Source organism: Procambarus clarkii, chromosome 60 (assembly GCF_040958095.1).
Source record: "Procambarus clarkii isolate CNS0578487 chromosome 60, FALCON_Pclarkii_2.0, whole genome shotgun sequence".
NCBI lineage: Eukaryota > Metazoa > Arthropoda > Malacostraca > Decapoda > Cambaridae > Procambarus > Procambarus clarkii.
In genome coordinates, this window is record NC_091209.1 from 13,857,821 (window position 1) to 13,883,485 (window position 25,665).

At 40.1% G+C, this 25,665-nt stretch overlaps 1 protein-coding gene across 2 annotated transcripts in view; it reads left to right on the plus strand.

The window, feature by feature from the left end:
• The first annotated feature begins 3,125 nt into the window (after positions 1 to 3,125).
• LOC138353970 (rapamycin-insensitive companion of mTOR-like) overlaps positions 3,126 to 25,665 on the plus strand; it is a 53,293-nt gene continuing 30,753 nt past the window's right edge. The window contains exons 1-12 of one of the 2 annotated variants that reach the window (XM_069307539.1): positions 3,126 to 3,287; positions 7,903 to 8,212; positions 10,579 to 10,710; positions 11,144 to 11,334; positions 12,389 to 12,620; positions 12,812 to 12,962; positions 14,492 to 14,676; positions 16,873 to 17,003; positions 17,389 to 17,669; positions 18,405 to 18,521; positions 20,158 to 20,340; positions 25,190 to 25,398. In XM_069307539.1, the coding sequence (XP_069163640.1) occupies positions 3,254 to 3,287; positions 7,903 to 8,212; positions 10,579 to 10,710; positions 11,144 to 11,334; positions 12,389 to 12,620; positions 12,812 to 12,962; positions 14,492 to 14,676; positions 16,873 to 17,003; positions 17,389 to 17,669; positions 18,405 to 18,521; positions 20,158 to 20,340; positions 25,190 to 25,398 (2,156 nt within the window). In that variant the 5' untranslated portion in view covers positions 3,126 to 3,253. Of the gene's footprint in view, positions 3,288 to 4,596; positions 4,754 to 7,902; positions 8,213 to 10,578; positions 10,711 to 11,143; positions 11,335 to 12,388; positions 12,621 to 12,811; positions 12,963 to 14,491; positions 14,677 to 16,872; positions 17,004 to 17,388; positions 17,670 to 18,404; positions 18,522 to 20,157; positions 20,341 to 25,189; positions 25,399 to 25,665 lie in introns of those variants that run through there. The other variant, XM_069307538.1, reaches the window with a different exon arrangement.

The following is a 25,665-nucleotide window of genomic DNA, read 5'->3' on the forward strand; positions in this document are numbered from 1 at the left end:
CTTGTATACCACTTATATCAGACCAATCTTGGGGTATGCAGCTCCAGCCTGCAGTCCATACTTAGTTAAACGCAAGACAAAGTTAGAGAAGATTCATAGGTATGCCACCAGACAAGTCCCGGAACTGAGAGGTATGAGCTACGAGGAAATGCTACGGGAACTAAGCCTCACGTCCGTGAAAAACAGAAGAGTAAGGGGAGACATGATAACCACCTACAAAATTCTCAGGGGACAAAGACAAACTCTTCAGCACGGGTGGAACACGAACACGAACAAGGAGACACAGGTGGAAACTGAGTACCCATATGAGCCACAGGGACATTAGAAAGAATTTATTCAGTGTCAGGGTAGTTAACAGATGAAATACATTAGGCAGTAATGTGGTGGAGGCTGACTCCATACACAGTTTCAAATGTAGATATGATAGAACCCAGTAGGCTCAGGAATCTGTACACCAGTTGATTGACAGTTGAGAGGCGGGACGAAAGAGCCAGAGCTCAACCCCCGCAAACACAACTAGGCGAGTAGATGTCAGGTTCTGCCAGTCACTGCCCTCAGTGGCCTCCTCCCCTCCCCCCCCCCCCCTAAGTGGTGCCTTACCTGCTGCCCCCCCCCCCCACTGTGTTTCCCCTCTCTCCCCTCTCTCCCTACCTCTCTCTCGCCCCTCTCATTACCTGTCCCCTCCCCAGCTCCTCCTTCTCTCTCTCTCTCTCTCTCTCTCTCTCTCTCTCTCTCTCTCTCTCTCTCTCTCTCTCTCTCTCTCTCTCTCTCTCTCTCTCTTTAAGACTAGAGTTCATAAGTTTCTGTTAAATCTGTTAAATGACGTACCTAGTGAAGTTGCAAGCAAGAGTTGTTATCCTACCTCAGCTCGTCTGAAGCCTGCTCTTAGAAACTCATTTATTTATTTATATATACAAGAGTTGTTACATTCTTGGACAGCCACTATAGGACGCGAAGCGTTTTGGGCAAGTCCTTAATCCTATGGTCCCCGGAATACGACCCGCCAAATCGTTTAACAACCAGGTACCCATTTTGCTGTTGGGTGAACAGAGGCTACAGTTAAGGATTTGCGCCCGGTAAATCCTCCCCGGCCAGGATACGAACCAGGACAAAGCGCTCGCGGAACGCCAGGCGAGTGTCTTACCACTACACCACGGAGACTGCAATGGGGACTTTATTTCATGAGAATGTACAGTACTGTCAAACTATCACATTGAGAACTATCATAAAGAAACTATCACATAAGGAACCTGGTGAAACTGCAAGCAAGAGCTGTAATCCTGCCTCAGCTCAGTTGAAACCTACTCCTTGAGGCCCATATGTTTCACGAGCCTGTTATATGCATCAGTAGGAATAGCCTTTATTCATTACCAACATTAGGTGACAATCACATAAGGAAGAGGATGAGCCTGTAGCCAACTGTGTGCCAGAGCCTTCATGTGATCACTTGACCTGATCTCCCGTGTAGCAACCTGTTGGGCCAACAAGTTCCAGATGCGAGTCAGTCTAGGGGCCAGATTCACGAAGCAGTTACTCAAGTACTTACGAACGTGTACATCTTTCCTCAATCTTTGGCGGCTTCAGTTACATTTATTAAACAGTTTACAAGCATGAAAACTTGCCAATCAACTGTTGTTATTGTTATAAACAGCCTCCTGGTGCTTCGGAGCTCATTAACTGTTTAGTAATTGTAAACAAAGCCGCCAAAGATTGAGAAAAGATGTACAGGTTCGTAAGTGCTTGCGTAACTGCTTCGTGAATCTGGCCTTAGGAGTTTAATGATCGCTGATGGAGTGATGTACACACATACGTCGCTACACCCTGTGTACAGTTAACACACGCTACACCATGTGTTGTGGGGCGTAGCCTCGGTCATAGCCCCGGAGAAACTAGTAGATTAGGCTTATCATGAGCCTTGAGACGCCATGGAACTAGGAAAGAGAGCGCGCTCAGAGGGCAAAAGCGCGCGACACATCCCCGCCATAAAGTTAGCTACAACTTGCTTAGCTAAATGGATTTCGGGGTTCAGTTCCGGAGCCCATTATGTGCCGCTGTAACTTTTCCCATTACCGCCCACAAGATAGGTATGGGGTGCATAATAAATGAACTAAACTAAACTGTCGTTACTTTTAATATTTCTAATGCCTTGGATTAATTTTGTTACCCATCCTTAAATGCGTTCAAGTGAATTTATGTCCATTCTGCAGTATGGCGGCCAAAACTGAACTGCATAGTGTACATAATGGGTGATAACAATATAGATATATTGATGGGTGATAACAACAAGATAGATGGGTGATAACAACAAGATATATAGCTAAAGAATAACATTAACTGTTTTATTGCTAAATACTTCTAGAAATAAATCCCAGTATCCTAGTTGCCTTATTCCATACATTTATACATACATTTTTGGCTTTAAATATGTACTAATCTTCATTCCAAATTTTTTTTTTGTACATTTCAGACCACAATTTCAACACTAGCGCATGTCTGGTAACTAACAACATTACCTAAACTCGGAATTCTAAATTGTTCAGCATCAAAATGCACTTTTTCGATGTTTTGTCCATTTCTGGCCACATCCACTCACCTCTATATTGTCTTACCCTGATGTGAACGCCCGTCATTATTCACTAGATTAATGGCCATCCCCAACACCCTTAATTAAGAGTTAATTACACAATCATCACCATTAGCGTCATGGCGAACGACCGCTTCCACATTAAAGAAGTCACCCTCTAAAAAAAAAGAAAACTACTCAGTTTTTGGACGTTTCAAATGTTTTATATTCAAATTCAAATTCAAATGTTTATTCAGGTAAAGTACATACATACAAGGAGTGATACATATATTGATGAATTTATAGATAGAGCTAGTACATACCATGCCTAAAGCCACTATTACGCAAAGCATTACGGGTTTCGCAAATTGTTTCGTTTAATTAATAACAGTTTAAACTTCGATAAATAAATTTGAATAATAAACGAGTGTATAAGTTGGCCACGCTTGAAATCTGTATCAGCAACTATGATTGGTGGAGGCCCCGCAGACCTCCCCCATCCCCCCAAATATAAACCATTGAGGTGATTGTGGCAACATACGGAACTAGCTGAGACAAGCCATTTACGACGCTGGCCCAGCTAAGCCGACCACTGTCAAGCAGGAAGTCCTTAGTGACTGTGTCAACAACGGTATATAACCCCCCGGACAAAGAGCAACGTAAAAGATTCCAGTTTACCCAGGGAGTCTCATGTTTCACAGCTATATACACTACACCGTTACCAGTTAAGTAACGAGTATTTTAGCACCTCATGGGTGTCAACGTGACAATGTCTTCATCATATTCCCCGTCGAGGCCATTAGAGGTAGTGGCCCTCAGGTAAGGTCAATTATTTTACCTGAGTTTACATGAGAGCCACTAATTAACCCTATAGTGGCCTGGACGAGGACAGGAAGAGCCATAGGCCTATATTTATATTCATATTTTTTTTGTTTTTTTTTTGTTTTGTTTTTTTAAAGATATATACAAGAGTTGTTACATTCTTGTACAGCCACTAGTACGCGTCGCGTTTCGGGCAGGTCCCTGGAATACGATCCCCGTCGCGAAGAATCGTTTTTTCATCCAAGTACACATTTTACTGTTGCGTTAAACAGAGGCTACAGTTAAGGAATTGCGCCCAGTAAATCCTCCCCGGCCAGGATACGAACACATGACATAGCGCTCGCGGAACGCTAGGCGAGTGTCTTACCACTACACCACGGAGACTGATATATAGCTCATATAGAGACCGTTTTTGAATACGGTTACCCACCGTGCGTAATTATTGGTTTTATATAATAATTACTGTTCCTATTAAATATATAACCATGGTAACATGTTACAATTTATATTTTATAAATACAATATTATTAATAATTTGTATTATTAGTAGTATTGTTATTATCGTATTATTATTATTATCATCATCATCGGGGGAACAGAAATGGTTGGGCGCTTTTCCTATCGTCTAATGCACCTGTTCACCTAGCAGTAAATAGGTTCCTGGAGTTAGTCAGCTTGTGGGGCTGCATCCTGGGGGGAGGGTCAGTAATTCCATCCTGGGAGGAAAAGGTGCGCAGATCTCGATATAAGCCTAACATACAAATATACACTGGCTACCTGTCCCACGATACAATGACGTATAATTATAAGAATAGGCCGTGTGGTGATATTGGGAGACATTATTCTCCCAGATGATAATGTGATGAATGATAATGTATACATTATCCTGACAGCGGGAAAGAATATTTATCTGCACTACATACTTGGTATTATTTGCTTCTATAAGAAGAAAAACTTAAAAAATACAGTGTTTAATAAAGTACCTATTAAATGTAGCCATAAATACACTAAATCATGCATAACAAGCTTGTGTCCTCGTGCTCAAAACTTGAGCCCCAGAGGACACACGTTTGTATCAGTTACCTATTGAAAGTAGTTTTCTATGAACTATATTCCTAGTGTTTCTCACGTCGTATATTTTTAGATAGGTCTTAACATTTTTACACGGCCTATAATAGTACCAATAGCCGAGGAGAGAGAACTACATCGTATTAACGGTGAGCTGAAGCCTGCAGGAAGCAGGGAAGCGGGCAATTAACGCGGGTCAACACCGGTGAGAAGCCCTACCAATACTACGATTGTCAGTTCGTAATGGCGACACAAACATGTACCAAGGGCGAGGAATACGAGCAGGGAGATCCCTGAGAAGTGAGTGACAGGGCCGTGTGAGGAGTGCCCCGTGGGGCAGCGGTGAGGACTGGGTGGTAGGTGTGGTTGGGTGAGGACTGGGTGGTAGGTGTGTGTGTGTGTGGGGGCGAGCCAGTGATCTATGGGGTGTCTGGGAAGGTGCCCACAGCTGCTTCTCAAGACGCCCTCTCTGGACACCTGTCCGTCACTAAGGGGGTGGCATTTAACCACCCAGGGGGGGGGGTTTTGGTCACCATACGGGGAAGCATTGTTCACCTGTACTCGGATATCATCTTGAGATGATGACCCGATCTAACAGTCTCCGTGGTGTAGTGGTAAGACACTCGCCTGGCGTTCCGCGAGCGCTATGTCATGGGTTCGTATCCTGGCCGGGGAGGATTTACTGGGCGCAATTCCTTAACTGTAGCCTCTGTTTAACGCAACAGTAAAATGTGTACTTGGATGAAAAAACGATTCTTCGCGGCAAGGGATCGTATTCCAGGGACCTGCCCGAAATGCTACGCGTACTAGTGGCTGTACAAGAATGTAACAACTCTTGTATATATCTCAAAAAAAAAAAAAAAAAAAATGATTTCAGGGCTTAGTGTCCCCGCGGCCCGGTCCTTGACTAGGCCTCCATCCCCAGGAAGCGGCCCGTAGCAGCTCTCTAACTTCCAGGTACCTATTTACTGCTAGGTAACAGGGGCATCAGGGTGAACGAAACATTTTGCCCATTTGTCTCCGCCTCCACTGGGGATCGAACACGGAACCTTAGGACTACGAATCCGAAGCGCTGTCCACCCAGCTGTCATGGCATAATATTAAGATCATCTGGTTCAAACATAATAATATGCAGAACTGGTGCACCTATTCTGCCTATAGACTTCTGGCTATTTTTTTATATATACTGTATACAAGAGTTCTTACATTCTTGTAAAACCACTAGCACGCATAGCATTTTGGACAGGCTCTTAATCCTAATTTTCCCCAGAATATGACCCGCCAAATCGTTTAACAACCAGGTACCCACTCACTGCTGAGTGAACAGAGGTTATAGTTAAGGATTGGCACCTAGTCGATCCTCCCAGGCCAAAGTGCTCACAAAGTGCCGGGTGAGTGCTTTACCACTGCACCATGAGGACTACAATGGTATGTGATTATTGGCATTAATGACATGATACTGCCATCTGGCAGTCTAGAACTGTACTTTTTGACACCTTGTGCCTTTAATGCTTGGGAGGTCATTGGGAAATTCGTAGGTTTTCCCATTTTCTGATTCGTTCCTTGGTATGGGAGATGGTGTCTGGTACCAACTTGGTGCATGGGAGGGGGTAGGGGTGCTGGTTCTTACCTCCCAGAGGGACGCCAGAATGTCACTAACTGTCTGCTGTACAGTGTGTTTATATGCTGTAAGGCACAGCAGGTTTTCTACCGACAGGTGATTAGCCTCTGGGCTGTGTTTATCCCGAGCACACTGGGACGATGGGGTACATATGGCCCCCGTTCTGTTCCTGCTACTAATCCAACAATAACAACAACAAAAAGATGTTAATATATAATTCACTTGTGTTTAAAGACATCTTTAGAAAATTCAAGAGGTTTAATTCATCGGCAATATTTTACACATAGATTTCTTTCTTTCTTTTTGAAGCTAATTTCCCAAATAACGAAATCATGTTTGCAATTATATTGACTAATCTCTTGTAATTACACTTAAATATGTTATATATAGTAATAATTCATAGTTATCAAATATTACTACCAAAGCTAAAACCTAAATATAATACATCTTTGGTGTTAATATCTTCAAGAATGATTTCTCATTCTTGAAGATATTAAAAATGTATTATTCAAGCCAGCAATTATCATTTATAAATTCCTAAATTCTCTGAAAATATCCCTTGGCAGGGCTAGGCAGTGGAAAGAAAAAAAAAGGTCACCCCTTGTGGTACAAATAAGTCCTTCAGAAATATCTTGTTTCTGTTTAAGACTGTGATTGTTATGAGTATGTATTGTAATAATAATAATTCATTGTATCGGGGAACAGGCATCCAGTGTATATACAGTACTGGTATATATATATTACTGAACCCCCAGGATGTAACTCCACAAGACACTAACTAACGCCTGGGTACCTACTTACTGCTAGGTTAACAGATGCGTTAGGTGATAGGAAATATGCCCAACCATTTCTGTCCTGCCCGGGATTCAAACCCGGAATTCACAATTGAGTCTACAAAGAACCCAACTGTACTACAGAGACCCTAAAATTATTAATCATAAATATGAAACAAGTTACTGTATTAAGAAATCTATTGGCATTCTCGGTGGGCTAAATAGTTACTGTATATAGTTTAAGGTTTCTGGAAATCTTATGGTATGACTCAAAAAAGGAAATGTTTGTAAAATGGGCAGTTTACATTCAATTCCCCTAGGGGGTAGTAACAAGAAAACGGTGTCTTCTGGGGTTTTCGTTGCATAAAGTGTCCCATACACTAGAGTTTTTTACTCATTTCCAACATATAGTGGTATAAACATATGTAGTATATGTATACAATATAATGATCATGAATGTCTAGAATTTTAGTCAGCTAGTGTTAAATCTCTTGTAACATACTGTATATTAACACTGTAATCCAGCATCAATTTACCTGTACTTCATGTCGTGTTTCATTGTCAACATAATCCTCAAATGCTAGATCATACTCAAGGTGCGTATTACATCAGACTGTGTAATAAGGGCAATCATTAACACATTAAAATTTAAGTCTGTAGAATGATTGTGCTGGCACTTATATTACCCATGTTTTAAGGTACAGTATTTCTTTCGTACAGTATAAATATGTAGTATGTTTATGCAGTAGTACCATATAAAGAATATAGTGCCAATTCGAGTGTTTTAACCTCTTGTGATGTTTATCTGCACTATAATCTGGCTTTGTTGAATGCAAGTCTGTGTGTGTGTGTGCTGATGACTGTATACATTGCGTGACCAGATTAAGGTGGAGGCGTTTGTTGGTAGTGAAAGAACTGAAATGGGTGTTTTTGTTGAGTTGGATGTAGGATGTGCATGAGGGTACCTACCTGTTGTTGATATCTGTGTTCTTAAATAATAGCTATGCTAGAAACTTTAACTTTGCTATAACTGCTAACATATTCTTCACTTTCAGGACGCCATGAAAACGAAGACGAAAATATTGTGTTGGACTCAGGGAGGGGGGTGTCAGGGGTCATCAGAGAGGTTCTGGGGATTGTATGCAGAAAAGATGGCATTTCCAAAGGCCGTCGTCTTGGTTACCTCAATGCCGCAGTCAGGGCAATATCGAAGATAACATCATCCAACCACTCCAAAAAATCTCCATTCTCCGATGACGAAAAAATATTTGACGAGATAGTGTCATTAAAAAACGATAGTAACTCGCCACCTTCGCAAGTCGACTTTGGGGAGGAGGTAATCACCAGGGAACACTGCTTCTGCTTGTAAGTTGAGCAAGTTGCTCAAAGTTGTTAGTATTTTTCAGTTTGCTTCCATTTCTAAGGTTATTGCAGGGTGTACACTTCTGACACTACACTGAATTAATATTTATAGTACATGTAATTCTTTTTGGTGCCATAGTACTGTATTCTAGTCTGCAGATGTCACTTTATTATTTGACATTTTCAATTGTAAATTCACAAATGTTTACTGTCATGGCACTTTAATTTCTGTTGAGTTGTGGAATTTCTAGTACGGTACAGTACCTGTTTTCACTAGCCCTCGTATAGACATGAAAATGTGCAAAACATTAAGGAAAACAATCACCTTTGTTTTTTAAAGTTATTAAATATACCAAAGCATTAATATCTTATACTGTACTTTATTATGCTGGGTAATATGTTTTAAAGGTGTTATTTTAAATTATAAGCTTGATACTTGCCTAGTTGTGCTTGCGGGGGTTGAGCTTCAGTTCATTGGTCCCGCCTCTCGACTGTCAATCAACTGGTGTACAGATTTCTGAACCTATAGGGCTCGGTGTGGGAAATGAGAAGCATGTCGCCAATTAATAAAAATAAAATGTTTGCAAATGTGATGCAGCTGTGATTAGATTAAGTACAGTGCTACTAGGATTAAGAATAGATCAGCCACTTTAATTCATACTAATTAACTGAATTATTGTCAAATAATTATCAATTACTGGTTTTACCTGGTTTATGAATGAATGAATGAATTGCATTCTGATCAAAATAAATTTGTGACTCCTAGAATTGATACTCGCTTTTAAATTTTCTTGTTCCAGATACAGTACTGGGCTTCAGGTTTTAACATAGATTTGTCGCTCCTTTTCCTTCATGTGGAAGGTTGCTTTCTATCCCAAAGGCATTCTGGGTGATTGCAAGGCCTCCTTTTCTGACTGACATTATAGCACCTAGCTTTCCCAAGGGGTTTCATTCTTATCTCCGACTATAAAGGTACTAGGTGGACTCCTGTTGGTCCCTCCCTTCCTCTTTGGTGATGGGTGTAGCTTATGGCATCTCCTTGTTCTTGGGACATAGTCCTCTTGATTGTTCTCATTTTGAATGTGTTGGCACACCTCCTTCACCCTTTTTTGTTCAGTTTGGATAAATTAGAAGATTAAAAATTTTTGCTTGCCTAAGAACTCCAAGTTCTGGGTACATTCTATTATCACAATACATTTGTGGTTGATTCCATGTTTCTTGATTGCAGTCATTAGAAAATACTGTCTATGCTTGATAATCAAAATTTTATGGGGCCCAACACTAAATCAAATTAGTAAAACATTTGTTAGCCAGGTGTTTTTACCGGCAATGTCCGAAAATGTACGAATTTCAATTTATTTGAGGTTTCTCGCTTGGCAGAAATTGCCTAACCCAAATCTCTCTTAATTGAAAAGTCAAGCACTCACTCTTATTTACTCAAGCTTCTTGTTTAATATAACATTTGAATCTGAATACACATTCAGGTTAAAAGGGCCAAAGAAGTCAAAACTTGAACATAAATTAATTCAAATTACTCATTCAGGTTATTGGCATCAAAATAACCAAACTTTTACAGGACTGTATCTACATTCTGGTTGGCTGCGATCCTCAAAGTTGGACTGGTTTCTGGGCTGCGAGATGTTTCCTCGGCTTTTGTGGCCAGATCAGTCTTGATTACCAGCCAGATATGTCCTAGTTCCTTTACCTACATTTTCTCTGTCCTGTTGTGGGTGATTGATCACTGCTATTTTGATCTAGTAACTGGTTTTTCCACTGATCTTTGTATGTACTGTATAGTGTTTTTAAGCAGCTCTTGTCACCTTCGGTTTGGAAAACAGGTGGCAGAAATGCTCTTGATGTTCTGCTTGTAGTGTGGTGGTGGTTACAGAATTCTCTAGCCCCTCTGTCAAGCATTTTTCTGTGTCAACCATGATGGGCATCCTGGCTTTGCTATGACTATTTGTACAAGTCTCCTGCTATCCTGGCGGCAGGAGACTTGTACAAATGCGATTGACTCATAATAAAGGTTTCACATGTACCTTTGTATTTTCCCCGTTTCTTCAACTTGGTTTAGTGGTTTTTCATCATCATTCTTTTCATGCTCTGTTGTAGGGATGCTTCACAATTTCCTGTACTGTATGTTGCTCCTGCTGAATAGTTGAATATTTTGGCAATTTTGTTGTAGTTTTATATCCTGGAGGTGGTCTGTAGTTGGCCTAGGTTGTGTACCCCCCACAACCTAGGGGAATGGTGGCGGGGTCCTCTCAATAAGCCTAAGTACAGGCTTCCTGTCCAAGACAATGGGAATAATAATACAGCTTGGCAAGGGAGTATTTCATATTAATACAAGTTGTTTATTTTATTTGCAGATTACGATGCTGTCTAGTCCATGAGGGAAAGGAGGTGCGTGCAGGTGGCCTTCGACTCTTGCGTTACCTTATCCAGACACCAGAGGATGTGAAAGCACTTATAACAGTAAATACTGTACCCCTCATTATCAGGTAAATGATGGTGAACAGTGGTGTTCTTGGTGATTAGTGGCATGTAGGGTATGGTGCAGGGTATGATACTGATTTAAAATAACAGGTGCATAATTTTTGCTATATGAAATGTTAAATACTGAACTGACATTTGGTAATTATAAATAAGGCACTTTATTAGTCCTCTTCCAGTTTTACAAAATTAAAAAAAAAAAAAAAAATCAAGGAACATTGAACCATCCAGAATTGCTTTAAACGGACCATTTCTCCCAATTTCAATCCTGCCTGGATAAAAGGACCGACTTTTCCAGTCGAGATCCTTATAATGAACCCAGTTCCAGGAATTCTGTCCTTTTGGAACTTTGTTCTGCCCACTTTTATCCTAGAATAGTTTTTTTTTTTTTTCTTGCAAGTGCTGAACTGTGTATGTTTAAATTTTTCTTAAATATTTCAGGTGCATGGATATCATGCTTGATAATCAAATAGAACGTCTTCAGAGTCTCAGACTAGCACGCCGAATGCTGCAGGTGGCTCCCAGTCTCTTCCCGGAAGCTCTGGCTCGTTGCCTTATTGCCATTGCTCGTGATGGAGCCAAGGAGAGGGACAGGCTTCTTAGATCTGCTCTTGCTACACTTAATGAAATGGGTGTGTTTATTATAGTGAAGTTTAAATTCGGTTACTATTTTGCACTCGAAGTTACATGCAGTTTAAAATCCAGCATTGAATGGAGTGAAATGCCTCTTTCTGGTCAGCCTCTTGGTAGCTTTCCAGAGCTTAAACACTGGTACCACTGAGCTTTTAGGTTGTACTAGGCATCTTGAGTACACATGCCCACTAGGACGAGAATCTGGTACTCTCGGTGAGGCCAAGGAAATACAGTATAAAGATTAGGGTTTGACTCCAAAATTAAGAAAAATCAACCAGAAAGTCCTGGGGAACACATGTCAAACCATTGCTTATAAGAAAGGAGTGGAATGAGGAAAAACGGTACAAGTGGTTGAACAAAGCCAGCTTCAACTCGCCAGACCACAACAGGAGACTACCCAGGCCACCCGGATTCCCAATTTGCAACCTGCCTTCCTCACTTGTGAGCTGTAATACTGAACCTTCAAAAAAAGTCACAGTGACACGGTGGGAACAGGTGCTGCTACTAAAAATAAAAGGGGGGGGGGCAATTTTATTACATTCAGTGCTTTATTACAGGAATGGCACCCTAAGTAGCTGTACAGTGCTTTGCCGTTTTGCTTTTGCTTGGTTGCTTTGCTGAAAGAGGAATTAATTTAAGATTACCATAAAAGGTATAAATGGAAAAGGGTGGAAGAGGATAGCAGAGGAGTAGGGTTTTCTTTATTTTGGCTCCTATTTTACTATGTGTATATCTGTTGGTGTCAGCTGGATTGGCAGCAGTTTAGGTGCATTAAAATTAATAAGCCTCCTATATAGATGTATTTTATTCCAATATTTTTGTTTAAATTATAAATTCTGCTATCCTTATTAATATATTTGTTCAGTTTGTTAATTCTGACATATTTAAATATTGCCAAGAAAACAAAAGAATAAGATATAAACATAACTAACACTAAAATAGAGTACAATGCACATTACAAATGTTAATAAACCAATATTGTCATGGTTATACTGTATTTGAATACTGTAACTCAAAGTAAATTCTGACCGCTTATTTATGTTGAATTTTAAGCTGTGCTAAATACGGGTGTGTTTGTGGAGTGTGGCGGAGTGGGCGTCTTGCTGCACAACATCTTAGACTGCGGGATGCCACGGATTAACGAAGCTCTTCTGGGTGCCATACTCTACCTCCTCAACACACCCGAGTGGAGACCACACTGCTCTCAGTTGCACATGATCCTGGCACCATTCTCTGACTTTCATTACAAACATACAAGCTATGATCTGGAATACTATAGCAAAAGGTATGTTGAATAGAAGTGCTATGCTGTACAGTATTTGTACCAGTTTACCTAACTCGTATTTAATACAGTAACATTCACTTATGCCGGGCCACCTGTATGTGTGTAAAAGAATACAGTATGTGTAATTTTTTTTTATTTTGGGTCAGTGTTGGAAACATTTGTCTTCATTATGCATTACTTTTTTTTTCTAGTGAGGAGCGTGAGTTGAGAACACAGGCTGGGAAGTTGGGTGTGCTGGTGTGCCTGAGATCATGGCCAGGGCTGGTAGCCCTCTGTCAGCCAGATACAGCAGCTCTCAGGTCTCTCATAGCATTGCTTTATCCCAACCATGAAGATACTAGGGTAGGTTTTAAGTTTATATTATGTGCTATATTTTTTGAACTGTGTGAAAGGGCATTTATTATGCTGCATTGTCTTTCTGTGCTGGCCACCTCGATAGTCTGTCAGAGCTTGCAGGGTACTAACAGCACAGGGCTGCCCCTTTGACATGAGGTTTGTGTGACCTTCCTGGCCTAATGAGCCAGGACTGATGCCTGGACCCTCAAAAGAGGCATGAGGGGGAGCTTGTGCAGATCAACCAACTGCTCAAGTGACTTGCACATATAGTTAAGTCTCCACAATACAATCTACATCTAATGTAGATTGTATTGTGGTGTGTGTATACAATCTACATCTAATGTAGATTGTATTGTGGTGAGGATAGTCAATCTGATGGAAAGTTGTAATAGACACACTGTCTCAGTCCCAGTTCTCCCAACAACCACCAGGTGGCATCCCATGTCCCCCAGAGTCCCAGACAGCAATTGTGTCTCTTCTGTTGCCATTACCTTTGATGTCACGTCTGCTTGGGAGCATTTATTCCCATTCCAGATAGGTGGTTTGGCTTTCCTTCTGACACTTCCTGAGTTGCAACTTGGGCTAATGTTAGGACAACTGAACTTTGGATGTATGGTGTTCCCCTTGCACTATGTGTAGTTAAAAGCATTATATATAGCTTTCTGTGGTGGTCACACTTCATGGACTCGGAAAACACACAGGATGGCTCATGATCTCTTTCATCTTCTAGGTTTTGGGGTTTGGTTCCACGGCATCCACCTACCTTATATTACACATTGGCTTGCAGCATCAGCAGTGTTGACTGCGTTATTATGAGCTGGGATTCACAATACACCTTCAGATTCCTTTGAGATCTGTACCACTTACCTCTATCATGGTGGCTTGAACACTTTACTTGCTGAACACTTTAAGCTTCAAAGTGCTGCATGGTTGTTGTCAATGCAATGGTCTTATTTTTTTGGATAGCCTTGTGGTGCTTCAGAGCTCATAAACTGTTTAGTTAATACAAAGTAAGCTGCCGTTATTGAGATGTGAGGTACTGTAAATCTCGTAGGCTTATTGCCTACTGGCTTCAGGGTTATTGAAATACGTTATTCAAATCTGATGTTGTTTAGGGTACCTAGATACAGTATACTCGTCACTGAACATTTTTGGCGAGCTTCTGCTGTATTGTATTACTATTTAAGTACTGTACTATAGTTTTAAATTTAAATATTTGTCTATTTCTCATTAATATACATATAAGCTGTTTGTTAATCACTTAATGCATTGTAATTCAGTGCTTTAAAATGCTTTAAATATGCTTCATTTGATTTGATGTAATTAAATATATCATCATAGCTGAAAACATTTATCAAAATTGTAGATAATTGTAGCTATGTAGACAATTGTAGAATTGTAGCTTTTCTTCCGAAAGTATTTCAAAGGCTCCACAACAGCAGATTTTCATTTTGTATGTATTAAAGGTGCCAGGACAGTTTATCAGTAATAAGTATCCACTAATGTATTTTAACCAGGAACCAATATATTTGCAGAAAGCTATTATTGAGCTGCTGTACGAATTGTTTAGAGTGCCCCTTGGGGAATGGACTGGTGACTATGATGACGCTCTTTCTGATCACGTGTCTGTCTCTGCATCAGACACCGACATGTGGCGATTGCACGAAGGCTTCGTGGCAGCAGAGGCACGGGCAGTCTTACCTCACATTGCCAAGTTTAGGTAAGCTTGCCTAAATTAACCTTGTATAATAATGAGATTTTAGGCAAGATTGCACGGTAACTATTATATACATTAATGATAATACTGTATATAAATATATACTGTATTAGAATTGGCTACTGTACTTGCCTTAAATAATTATTAGGTATCCAAAGTAAGAGATACCTAATGGGTTTTCTCCTTATTTCTGAGTTTAGGCTACTAAATGGGTCCCTTAGGCAGTATCCCGTTTTCCCGTGACATAGCAAGCTACTGCCTAGGCCAATGTTGCTTTCCAATTCAGGATGCAGAAGATTTCCTTTTTAAATACCTATTCAGCATATTACATGAATGAACCCACTGGAGAATTCTCAATCCAACCCTGAATGACTTGTCAAAAGTACATGCCTTTGCATTCATTCTGTACTAATGAGGATGTGCAATGGGTTTCATAGGGTGTACATTGTTGACCAGACCACACACTAGAAGGTGAAGGGATGACGATGTTTCGGTCCATCCTGGACCATTCTCAAGTCAATTGTGTACATTTGTCCTTAATGTGTAAATGTACATAGGGTGTACATTTGTCCTTCCTGCCTTAATACCTTGTTTTGGTTGAAGCCTTTTGCTTCAACCAAAACGAGGTGTTTTGGCAGAAAGGACAAATGTTGCTACTTTTAGGGCTCTTGGAAAAATGTTGGCCCCCTGGTTGAATTAATGGTTATGACGTGTCAATTTCCGGTCTAAATGCTTTGTTTCTGAACCTATAGCCCAGGTTGTTGGTCTACGATCGGGCCCCTAGCCTGTAGTTGGAAGTTGTCAGTGGAGTTGCCCTTGTTGGTACCATCAGCCCTTTGGTAACGAGCTCTAGTGAGTCTGTGTCGGGGAGATGCTGTCAGGATATTCGGGAAGCCTGCGCCGTCAATGCTTGGGCTTGGATAGATACCAATGTTTTATCAGTCAGTGGTTCCCTCATGGGCCTCAGACATACCTTGGCATGGGGATAGCTGTCTACTCCACTTTTGTGCATTCATATTTGGGAAATGGTAGTAGTGTCAATGAGGTGGCACATATCATTAGGTTTCAGTGTTTGTTTTTCTATGGCTAAATGAGATTCTACCATGAAAGGTGTGATCCTCAACTTTATGAGGATCTTTCCCTTTGAGATCAACTTGGCTACTAAAACATTGTCCTAACTGCAAATTGTGATAATAAGTGTTTTGATGTACCTCTACAAATGACTGATTTGGGCTCTCTCTCTTGTCATCTACTTTGCCTTCTAGCTTGGGATGTGATATTATGGGAGTTTGTTTATTTTGACTTTCTGTTGAACAGGACAAAGTCCCAACTCCTTCCATTTCAGTGTTTCCAGTTGTTGAGGCTCATTTTAGGTGCCAGAGTTGTGGATATTTTCTTGCCAGAAATTACTCTGGATCGGCTGTCTTCCCTACATAAATTGGCTTTTGGGTAAATGGCGGCTTTTGTTGGGGGTTCTCAATCTACTCGTTGAGTATATCAACTTTGCACGCATTGTCTAGCCTTCTGAGTTGAGTTTGGCTGAAGGTCTTAAACTGCTTTCTTTGGTTGACAGCTCAATGCTGGCTCTAGGATTACATGGTTCAGGGCACTTGTTGCCTTGGGAGTTCTCTTTTGTCAGAGGGGTTTCATTCAGGCATTTCAGAGTTTGGTCCCCAAGAGCTTCCTTTTCGTGTACTTGAATTGTTCACTGACAGGTCTTAAAATGGTTGGTTGGATAACCACAATGCTGGTCAGGGTCCTTGGCCTCTTGTGTTTGGTGAATTACCATCTGGAATATGACAGCAGAATGGACAGTGATAAAACTCATTTCATGATCACTATAATTGCCACTACAAAATCCTGAGGTGAATACACAAGATGGACAAAGGAAAGTAGAACAGGAAGATATCGATAGAAGCTGGAAATTTATGTAGGGTTCATACAATGGAAGGAAACACTCATTCTGTCACAGATGGAAAGGAAATATAATGAAAGAGTTTTAACTACGTCCATTGACACTTTCTAGAATAAATACATAACAGAACGTGAGTGTCCAGCATGGCTTGGGAGCTACGAATACCTCCCTTAATAACCTATGATCAAAGCATATCTAATTAATGTATTTATTTACTGTTGTGTATATATCTAGTGACTTTTCTTAGTCTTGTGTTACAAATCACATTTTTGTCAATTTTACAGACCAAATATTATCCAGAACCACTTAGCCCTGGTACTCTATACGTTGATGTGTGTTGATCTGTTTCCTGCTTTGTGTGAAGTCATTGTTACAAGTTCGGCGCCTCTGTCAGTCCGGACCACAATATTGTTGGGTAAGTTCCTGATAACTTAATTATGCTTTGAATAAGTCTTGTTAACAAACAACTTTAAAAAGTAATAATTTCATTGTTTTATTATTTCTGTGTGATTACCAGAAAGGAAAGAAAAATTGTCAGTAATAATGCAGGCGATAAGTCACAATAACGTGGCTGAAGTAGTTTGACCAAACCACACACTAGAAGGTGAAGAGACGACGACGTTTCGGTCCGTACTGGACCATTCTCAAGTCGATTGAGACTTGAGAATGGTCCAGGACAGACCGTAACGTCGTCATCCCTTCACCTACTTTGTCAGTAATAAAATGTTAAGTTAAAAGTAGCTTTTAAAAGTATGGTGGTTAAGGAGATTGCATACTGATTTAGTGTCTGTTACTTACAGGTGAATTGCTCCACCAAGCTAACCAAAATTTGCCTGGAGAGTGTGGCTCTGTTTCTCATTCACTTCCTATTTTGCTGGAGAGAGCAGCAAGCCATGATTCTATTCAGCGCATGCGAGCCACGCAGGCTATCACGGCTCTGTTGATTTTGGCTCGGGCTAGACAAAACCCCCATAATACTTCCACTAGTCTCTACCTATCACACATTATTCAGTGCTCACCTAAATCCAAGGAGCGCATCCCTAAAGTGTACACTTCCACATCGAGTGCCAAACTTAGCAAGGTACGTAGAGTAGATTTGAACCATGATTTGAACCATCTCGTCATCCAGCTTCTATCGATATCTATCTGTTCTTCTTTTCTCAATTTAAAGAGCTGTCTTTGTCCATCTTGTGTATTCACCTCAGGATTTTCTAGTGGCAATTATAGTGATCAGCTTCCAACATTTGTTGCAAGAGTAATGAGCAGATCTTAGTAATGAAGAGTAATGAGTAGATAGTGTATAGGGTAAATAGGTAAATTTATGAAACAAATTACGTTCAATATGTAATTGCTTGTGACTTTTTCTTTGTTGAAAAACAATTTTAGTTGGTTTATGTTTAGAAGAAAATATTGAAGCCATATAATGGGTTTGAACCTGCATCCCTAAACCTCTCAGGCGCATCATCCATTACCAGTGAGACTATGATGGGCTTAAAAGTATTTCGACCAGAATAATGTTAAGCCCATGATGGTCCAAGCAGTGGTATGCCTATGTCCGAGACGTTCAAAGATGCGGGTTTGGTCTCGTCGTACAGCTCAAATATTTTCTGATACAGTGTGTCACGTTATTGTAATAATGACACACAGTTCTCTAATAATGGCTGTACACTAGGAAGATGAATATTCACATTCTTAGAATAGTTGACAAAGATGAGGTTGTATATTTAATTAAGAAGACTGAGAATCATGATAGAACTGATGATAAAAACAAAACTTAAAATCATGCTGGCACTTTAGATGTCCTTTGTCCTTACAGTGGTTGGGGAAAGACCACGACGAGTTAATCCACCAGACCTTGAAAGATTCACAGGTGCTAATCTTCGGAAGAGACCCACACACGTGGAAGTGGGAGCTCATCATTCCTGTACTCAGGGTAAGGAAATAATGAGTAACCATTTACTCTTTTTACCATTTACTCAACCAGCACTTCCCTATCCTACTCCGGGTAGGGAAGTGCTGGTTGTGAAATAAGTATGATAATCCTCTACTATATCATAATAGAAATTGGAAGGCAATCATTAGACAAATGACATTTAATATTTATTGTGCTTTTCATTCCCCATTTTTCTTTCTGGGTCAAGTCCCACAGTAACTTCCCAAAGCATAAGCAGGAGAACTGCCAAGTCATCAGATCATACCAAGGCCTCCCTAGTAGGCCGTGAGATAGTCTTAGATGCCCAGTAAGATTGTATTGGGTCTGAGGTACCAGTGCCTAAGAAACCACTGATGGACCTCCCCATATTAAGGTTATCTTGAGATGATTTCGGGGCTTTAGTGTCCCCGCGGCCCGGTCCTCGACCAGGCCTCCACCCCCAGGAAGCAGCCCGGTCCTCGACCAGGCCTCCACCCCCAGGAAGCAGCCTGTGACAGCTGACTAACACCCAGGTACTTATTTTCTGCTAGGTAACAGGGGCAATGGGTGAAAGAAACTCTGCCCATTGTTTCTCGCCGGCGCCCGGGATCGAACCCGGAACCACAGGATCACAGTCCAGCGTGCTGTCCGCTCGGCCGACCGGCTCCCGGGTTATGTTATGTTATACTTATTCCTGAAGTATTGGAATTTCTTATTCCTGAAAATGCTTTTAATAAATTTTTACTATATTGAAGTGTGCAAAAGAAAAGTAAACTACTTCACTGTTAATTTTGGGTATAATTTTTGCTATTTTACATTAATGTTGGAATGGCTTTTCAAATTTTTGTAGTACCCATATTCATTAATGATGAGAGGGAGTGTGTGTGTGTGTGTGTGTGTGTGTGTGTGATTTAAAATAAATATATACAAACATTTTTTCTATTCTCCATTTTTTAATTATTTGCTGATACTTGTGTTGTTTATCTTTCTGAATGAAGATAATCTTGTTTGAGCTGCAAGTAATTGAGCAGGAATAATACTAAATTTTTCCGTTACTTTTATCTCTCGAGAAATATAAACATGTCAGTTTTCTAACAGGAAGCAGCGCACAGATGCAAAATTCCGTATCTGAATTATATGTGAAGTAAGTCAAATTGATATGACCTTGAAAGGTTAATATATTTTGTCTGCTTTGTTTGAACTTTAGACAATGAAGGAAAAAGTCGGCGGTCTGTCCCAGTTGTATCTGAGCCTTGTTCCCACTGTGGAACTCCCGCTAGAAGTGCAAGGCCAGTTCTTTGTCATGTTATTTGAACAAATTCTGAATGTTCATAATTACTTTTATTGTGTATGGTGTAATAGGTATATTTTTGCTGTCTTGTAGATATAAAGTAATATAGTAAGTTTTTTCTTAGTGTTTAGTAATTGTTGAGAAACTTGGCTTGGGTTTCTCTCACATTGCCATCTCTTGTACAGTATATTCTGTGTAACAACAGTGACATAGGGTCAAAGTTTCATACAACCTCAGGCTTTAGGGGTGATGTTGCTTGATATTACTGTATTATTATTATGGTCATATTTATACTGGGTGAGTTTCTGTTAAATGAATTTATACATAAGCATATTGTTAGTAAGAATATCATGTTGAATGTTACAGTGGCCTACATCATCCTTGCAACGGTTGGATGACAGCAGCTACAGACTCTTCGTGAGACGTATCTTGCATTTTTACAAGCCAAGCTCAGGACTCTTTGCCAATGTTGACCTCACACATGACCTTGCACAAGTGTTTGCTCAAGGACTGCTGCACTTCTGTGACTTTCTTCTGGGTGCATCTGAGGTATGGACACACGGCTACCCTCCAGTACATATGTAACAGTACATATCTTTTAAGAGTACTGAGATAAAGGTAGCAAGAGCCTTCCTTGCTTGATAACTGTCGTATAGCGTGCTCCCGGTTCTACACAGGAATGCATTCCCATCGTGTTTACGAATCTGCATAGTATTTCAAGGATCCTTTAGGAAATTAAAAATACTTTCCAGAACCAGAATTTTTGTTACAAATTACTGAATAGTTAATTACGTATAACTGGTTGTTGACCTTATGAAACTGAATGTTGCTAATGTGGAACTTCTTGTTGATCACATGAAACTAACTGATGGCTGAAATCCTCTTGTGTAAAACTGGGAGTTGACTGTACAGTACTGCAAGAGCTTCATAATCTGAATTTCGGTAACCCGAATGAATTCATGGTCATCTTCAAGTATATGGCGGGAGTAACTAGGTAAACAGTGGGAATAAGAGGTTAAACGACAGGAATAACTGGGCTGTAGTACAAGAATTTAAATTTGTTTTAATCTTTGGACATTCCTGGTAAGATATTCAGCTAACTCAAGTAGGGGTGGGGCCCATATAATTCAGATTACCAAGCATTGACAATATTTAGATTGTTTTACATATTCAATAAGGTTACTGTTTTTTGATTAATGGAACATAGCATAACACTGTTTATGTTTGTTAATTTACATGTGTGCATGAAATCGGTTTCTCTTCAGGCATGGAACACTGAAAAGGTCACCTATCAGGATAAAAAATTGCACAGCACGGTTCTAATTAGTTGTGATTTTTTATCCATCAGTTATTGTTACCCTGTTCCACACTCTCATGGAGCAGAAATCCATTAACCCAGAGAAAGAGCTGAATAATATTCTGTAGTGGAAAAAAAAAGTTTCTAGACATTTAAAAATGAAAATATCACTCATCCATTTATATCATTCACACTATCTAGTATCCTACTGCTTCATTAAACACTAAAGCAAATTAGCAAGATAATGAAGACATTCAAAACAGATGCCAGACCAGTGATGATATTCTTCAAGGTAAAGTGCTGGTGCTATATCATGTGTGTAGCATATTGTCCAGGTCTCTTAAGATATATTTTAAAACCCTTATAGAATCAGTGATGCACTTAAATGACTAGAACTGCTTGAAAGCACCTAAACTGCACTCCTTGGAATGGAGATAATTATCATTTGCAGGTGAGAGGAAGCCTATACTTTGGCTTATCAAGGAGCACTTTAGGCCACCTACTGACCTTCCCCAAGATACAATCCACAACAGTTGCCTAACTCCCCTGTATTGCTAGGCAAACAGGTTCATGAGGTGAAAAGAAATGTACACAGTTGCTTCTGTTCTGCCTGGGGATTGAACTTGGGAATCTTGGCTGTGAACTGAGGACATTAGAACACTGTTACAGGACCAAGGATTAGTTATCCTACTTGCAAATGTGCAAGAAAATTGTATATATATATAAAAAAAATGTGTGGTGTATATAGCAGATTTGTTTTATTTTAGCCATAGATATTTGTATCAAAGAACGCCAGGAAGATGAGGACAAATAGTGAGGAAGTGGAGCTCGAGTGGGAACAGTGCACTAGGTAGGTAGGTAAAAGGCTAGAGTTAATATGTGAAATTTTTGTACACAATTCACAAAGAGCACTCACCTAGTCTGTGAGGTTGTTAGTCCTACTGTGGCTGGTATGTTGGGAATGGTTGATGCTGGCTGTGTGATGTTTAAGAGAGGAATATTTTGTAAATGAATGGGTGCCTCTCCGGATATCTCTAACATTTTAATATACTATACTGTACTGATTCTCTGTTTTTTTTTAGCTGTCTCCCCCATTTAATCCAGTGATCATATTAGTGTGTAGGTACTGATTTTCTCTGGAGTTAGTATGGAAAGCAGTGTTTCCATATCTCATGAAAGTTGGAAACAGGAGTGATGATAATGATATCTTATGATTAAAGTAAAGTCAAATTTAAGACTTCTTTCTTTATACATATTTCTGAGCTATCCCATTCAGTTGCTCCCTAAGTTAAGATCATTTAGTACCGGATTGGTAACAGTCGGACAGGGCGACATTCTGACACCTGCACCACAGGCAACTTTTCAAGCACTCCATGCAGAGCTTTATTGATGTTTGGGTGAAATGGAGAAGACTTGAAGCTTTGTGGACCATTCATAAGAATTGGAAGAGCTCTTCCAAACCCTACTTGGCATCGCAAGTGACTGCCAATGGTGAGCTGTTACTAATCACCAGTTGGGCCGCCCTTCCACCAGCCCACTGACAGCACCACACCTACAACAGGGTTCTCTGGTCCTAGACATCTCATATATTTATAGACTTGTAGTTTGTGATGCAAGCTTCCGATGTCATTGCAAACTGTATTGACCTTTCTCCGGTGTCATGATATTGCCCTGCTTGACATAGGTGGCAGAGACAGCCCTAGGAAGCAACTAAGTGCAATGCTCTGAAATGAATTTTTCATTTTTACTAGTAGCTTAATTTTTGCACCTTATAATTATTATCTATTAATTCAATAATATTTTGTGTGTTAAGGAAAGTGTGGTGCTTGTCGTCAATGTTGCATGGAGGTTTAAAAAATTATATTTTCAGATTTTTTTTTTTTTTTTTTTTGCAAGTTTCCTAATACTGTTGCAGTGATTGTTGTAGGAATTTGGTAAAGAAAACTTTTCAAATAATTCTTGTATCATTTAAATTAATTAGTCTGGCACACCAGTAGCCACTCACTTAAGCTCAGCATTATATAACTTTGTTAATGAGTATAAGAAATGTAGTCAAATAAATTTACACTTCACATAAGCTATTGAATCAACACATACTGAATAGTTTATTCTGAGCACCTAGACTTGAAATATGAAGTGCATGGAGATATCAGTGGAGCAACTGCAAAAACTAGTTCTATAATAAAGCTCTTTAATAAACCATAGACTGCATCTATGGTTTGATTATACACTCGCCAGATGCACATCAAAGGAAAATTAAAACAAATGAGTTAATCACCTTGGTCCCCCTCTAGGCCTAAGGCCAAATATGACTGGGGTCCAAATGGTCAGGGTAGGACAAGACACTGTCCTTACGCTAGGATTAATTAACACACACCTGTAGGGTTATACTGGTGTTGGGAAGCACTGGAGAAGATTCAATTCAGCACTGAGATCCCCCATAGGGAACTCAAATAATAATTCAAAACCTCTTCAACCATTTCTGGTTAATTTGGGCTCCAGTTTGTGATAGTTTCTGCTGGTCCAGGATTGAAGTGGTAAACAACTGATGTGGTTGGGTCTTGATCGGGACTTGAGGGAAGCTTTTTATCTTTCTTATGGAGTGAACTCTTACTAAGCTAGCTTTCCATCTTCTGCTGATCATCAAGAAGTGCTTTATTATGAATAGATTTCAAGAGTCTAATAAGCAGGCTCAATTTTGCCTGTTCAAAGTACCCCTCTGAGTTACATGTGGTTGAAAGTGTTGAACAGGTAAATCAATGTATTTGTTGGCTTCTGGTTAGGAATTCCTGCATCCAGTCCCTCCTTAGAGAATTTCTTTGATGGCTATTTGGGAATTCAGTTCTCTGAACGATCATGGGCCTATCTCTATAGCTCTTTAGTGACATGTCCAGTGTGGGAAGTTGCTTTTCCTCTAGCAATGTTCATACTGTCCTAGGGCACGGGTCTTTGATGTGGGTGCACGTGAATGATCAAGATATGGTTGTTGCTTGGATTGCCTTCAAATACACATATCTTCAAAAGGTCTGGGTGTGTCTTCACAATGACAATAATATAGTTTTGCATTCTCAAATGGCAGTTGTTCCTGGTCTTACATTGTTGAGGTGAACATAAACTACAGCTTCTCTTACGGATTCTCAGGCTTTTAGCCACCAAGTGGTCAACATTCTCAGGTTGCTAAATGTGTTTCCAGATGGCCTTGCCCAGTTTTCCCCATTTTGGACAAAATGGGAGTTGACAAGGTTTCCATTTCTTGGATATGTTCCATGTTTGGCCCTCTCCAGGTAGATATTTTTAAATCCTTGTGGAACCATCAGCTGTCCATGTGTGACTCCATTTCATAATCTAGGCACTTTCATAGTGGGCATAATTTGTCAAGGTTGAAATCAATATTCTTGCCCATTGAGAAGTTGGACACTTATTGAGCCTCATGGCTTACTACCCTGTAGCCACTTTAACCCTGGTTCCCAGTCCTGTTGTTTACATCACCACTGCAGTATACTCACTCGGGGAATTCCAGTCGTTGAATAACTTTGCATGTGGAGTGTCTAGATCAGATGTGTCATCTTTCAAAGGGGTAGGTGGTAATGATTTGAAACCACTGTCTGCCAGTGTCATCCCAGCCACTGCTCAAGGTGGCCTAACAGACTATAGCAGTATACCCCAGTGTGGTCACATTATCATGTTCTTTCTGACACAATTTTTCTTTATATAACGTCATCTTTTCCTTTCTTGGTCAATTTTTCTAGCCTTTGTCTCCATTTTGGGGTGGAATTAGTATGCTGTAGTGTCGCTAGCATCAGTATAACCTAACAGGGACTGTTTGAACAGTTCTCTGCTGCTCTGGTGTGAAATGCCGACTGCTCTGGCTGTGCAAGATCCTAACTAGACGCCAGTAGGAGCTTGCTTTAAAGAATAACTGTGTGGAATGGCTGAAAAATCCGTTCTTTGTATGACAGCTTAACTACTGGTGACCTTTATGGTTAAGGCCTCTGAGAGTATTTTTGCATGTAATTATTTCATGAACTTTCAAGGCTGAGAGTGTTCATTATTTTCTCCTCTGAACATCAATTGTACCAGGCTTTTCATCTCAAAATACAGGATGAATGTGGTAAACACTTTGAAGAATTATTAGTGGACGTGAGTACAAACCTGACGTGTGTTGTATGCGAGTGTCCACTCCACGATGCGGTTCTCTCACCATCGCGCCTTAACACCACCACTGCACAATATTATTTTCTTGCTCTGGGTAGACTGTCTCGCTCACAGCGTGGATACGACATGCTTCTGAAAGCTGGAATCTTTGAACAGTGAGTAATTGTCAAGTTCTGATTCAATTAGTGAAATAAGGATGAAAAAGTCAGGTGTTAAAGTGTAAATTCATAACAAACCTCCATTGTATATCTATAATTTAACATTATCCATGCAGGATACATTCTGTTGGGCTGCATTTCGTTGTATGTTAGTATTTTCATGTTCAGTATCTGTACAATTATGCCGACCAGAGATCCAACTTCCATTACAATACGCGTACTGCTAATGATGTTCATGTAGCGCAATTCGTCTTCATCACAGAG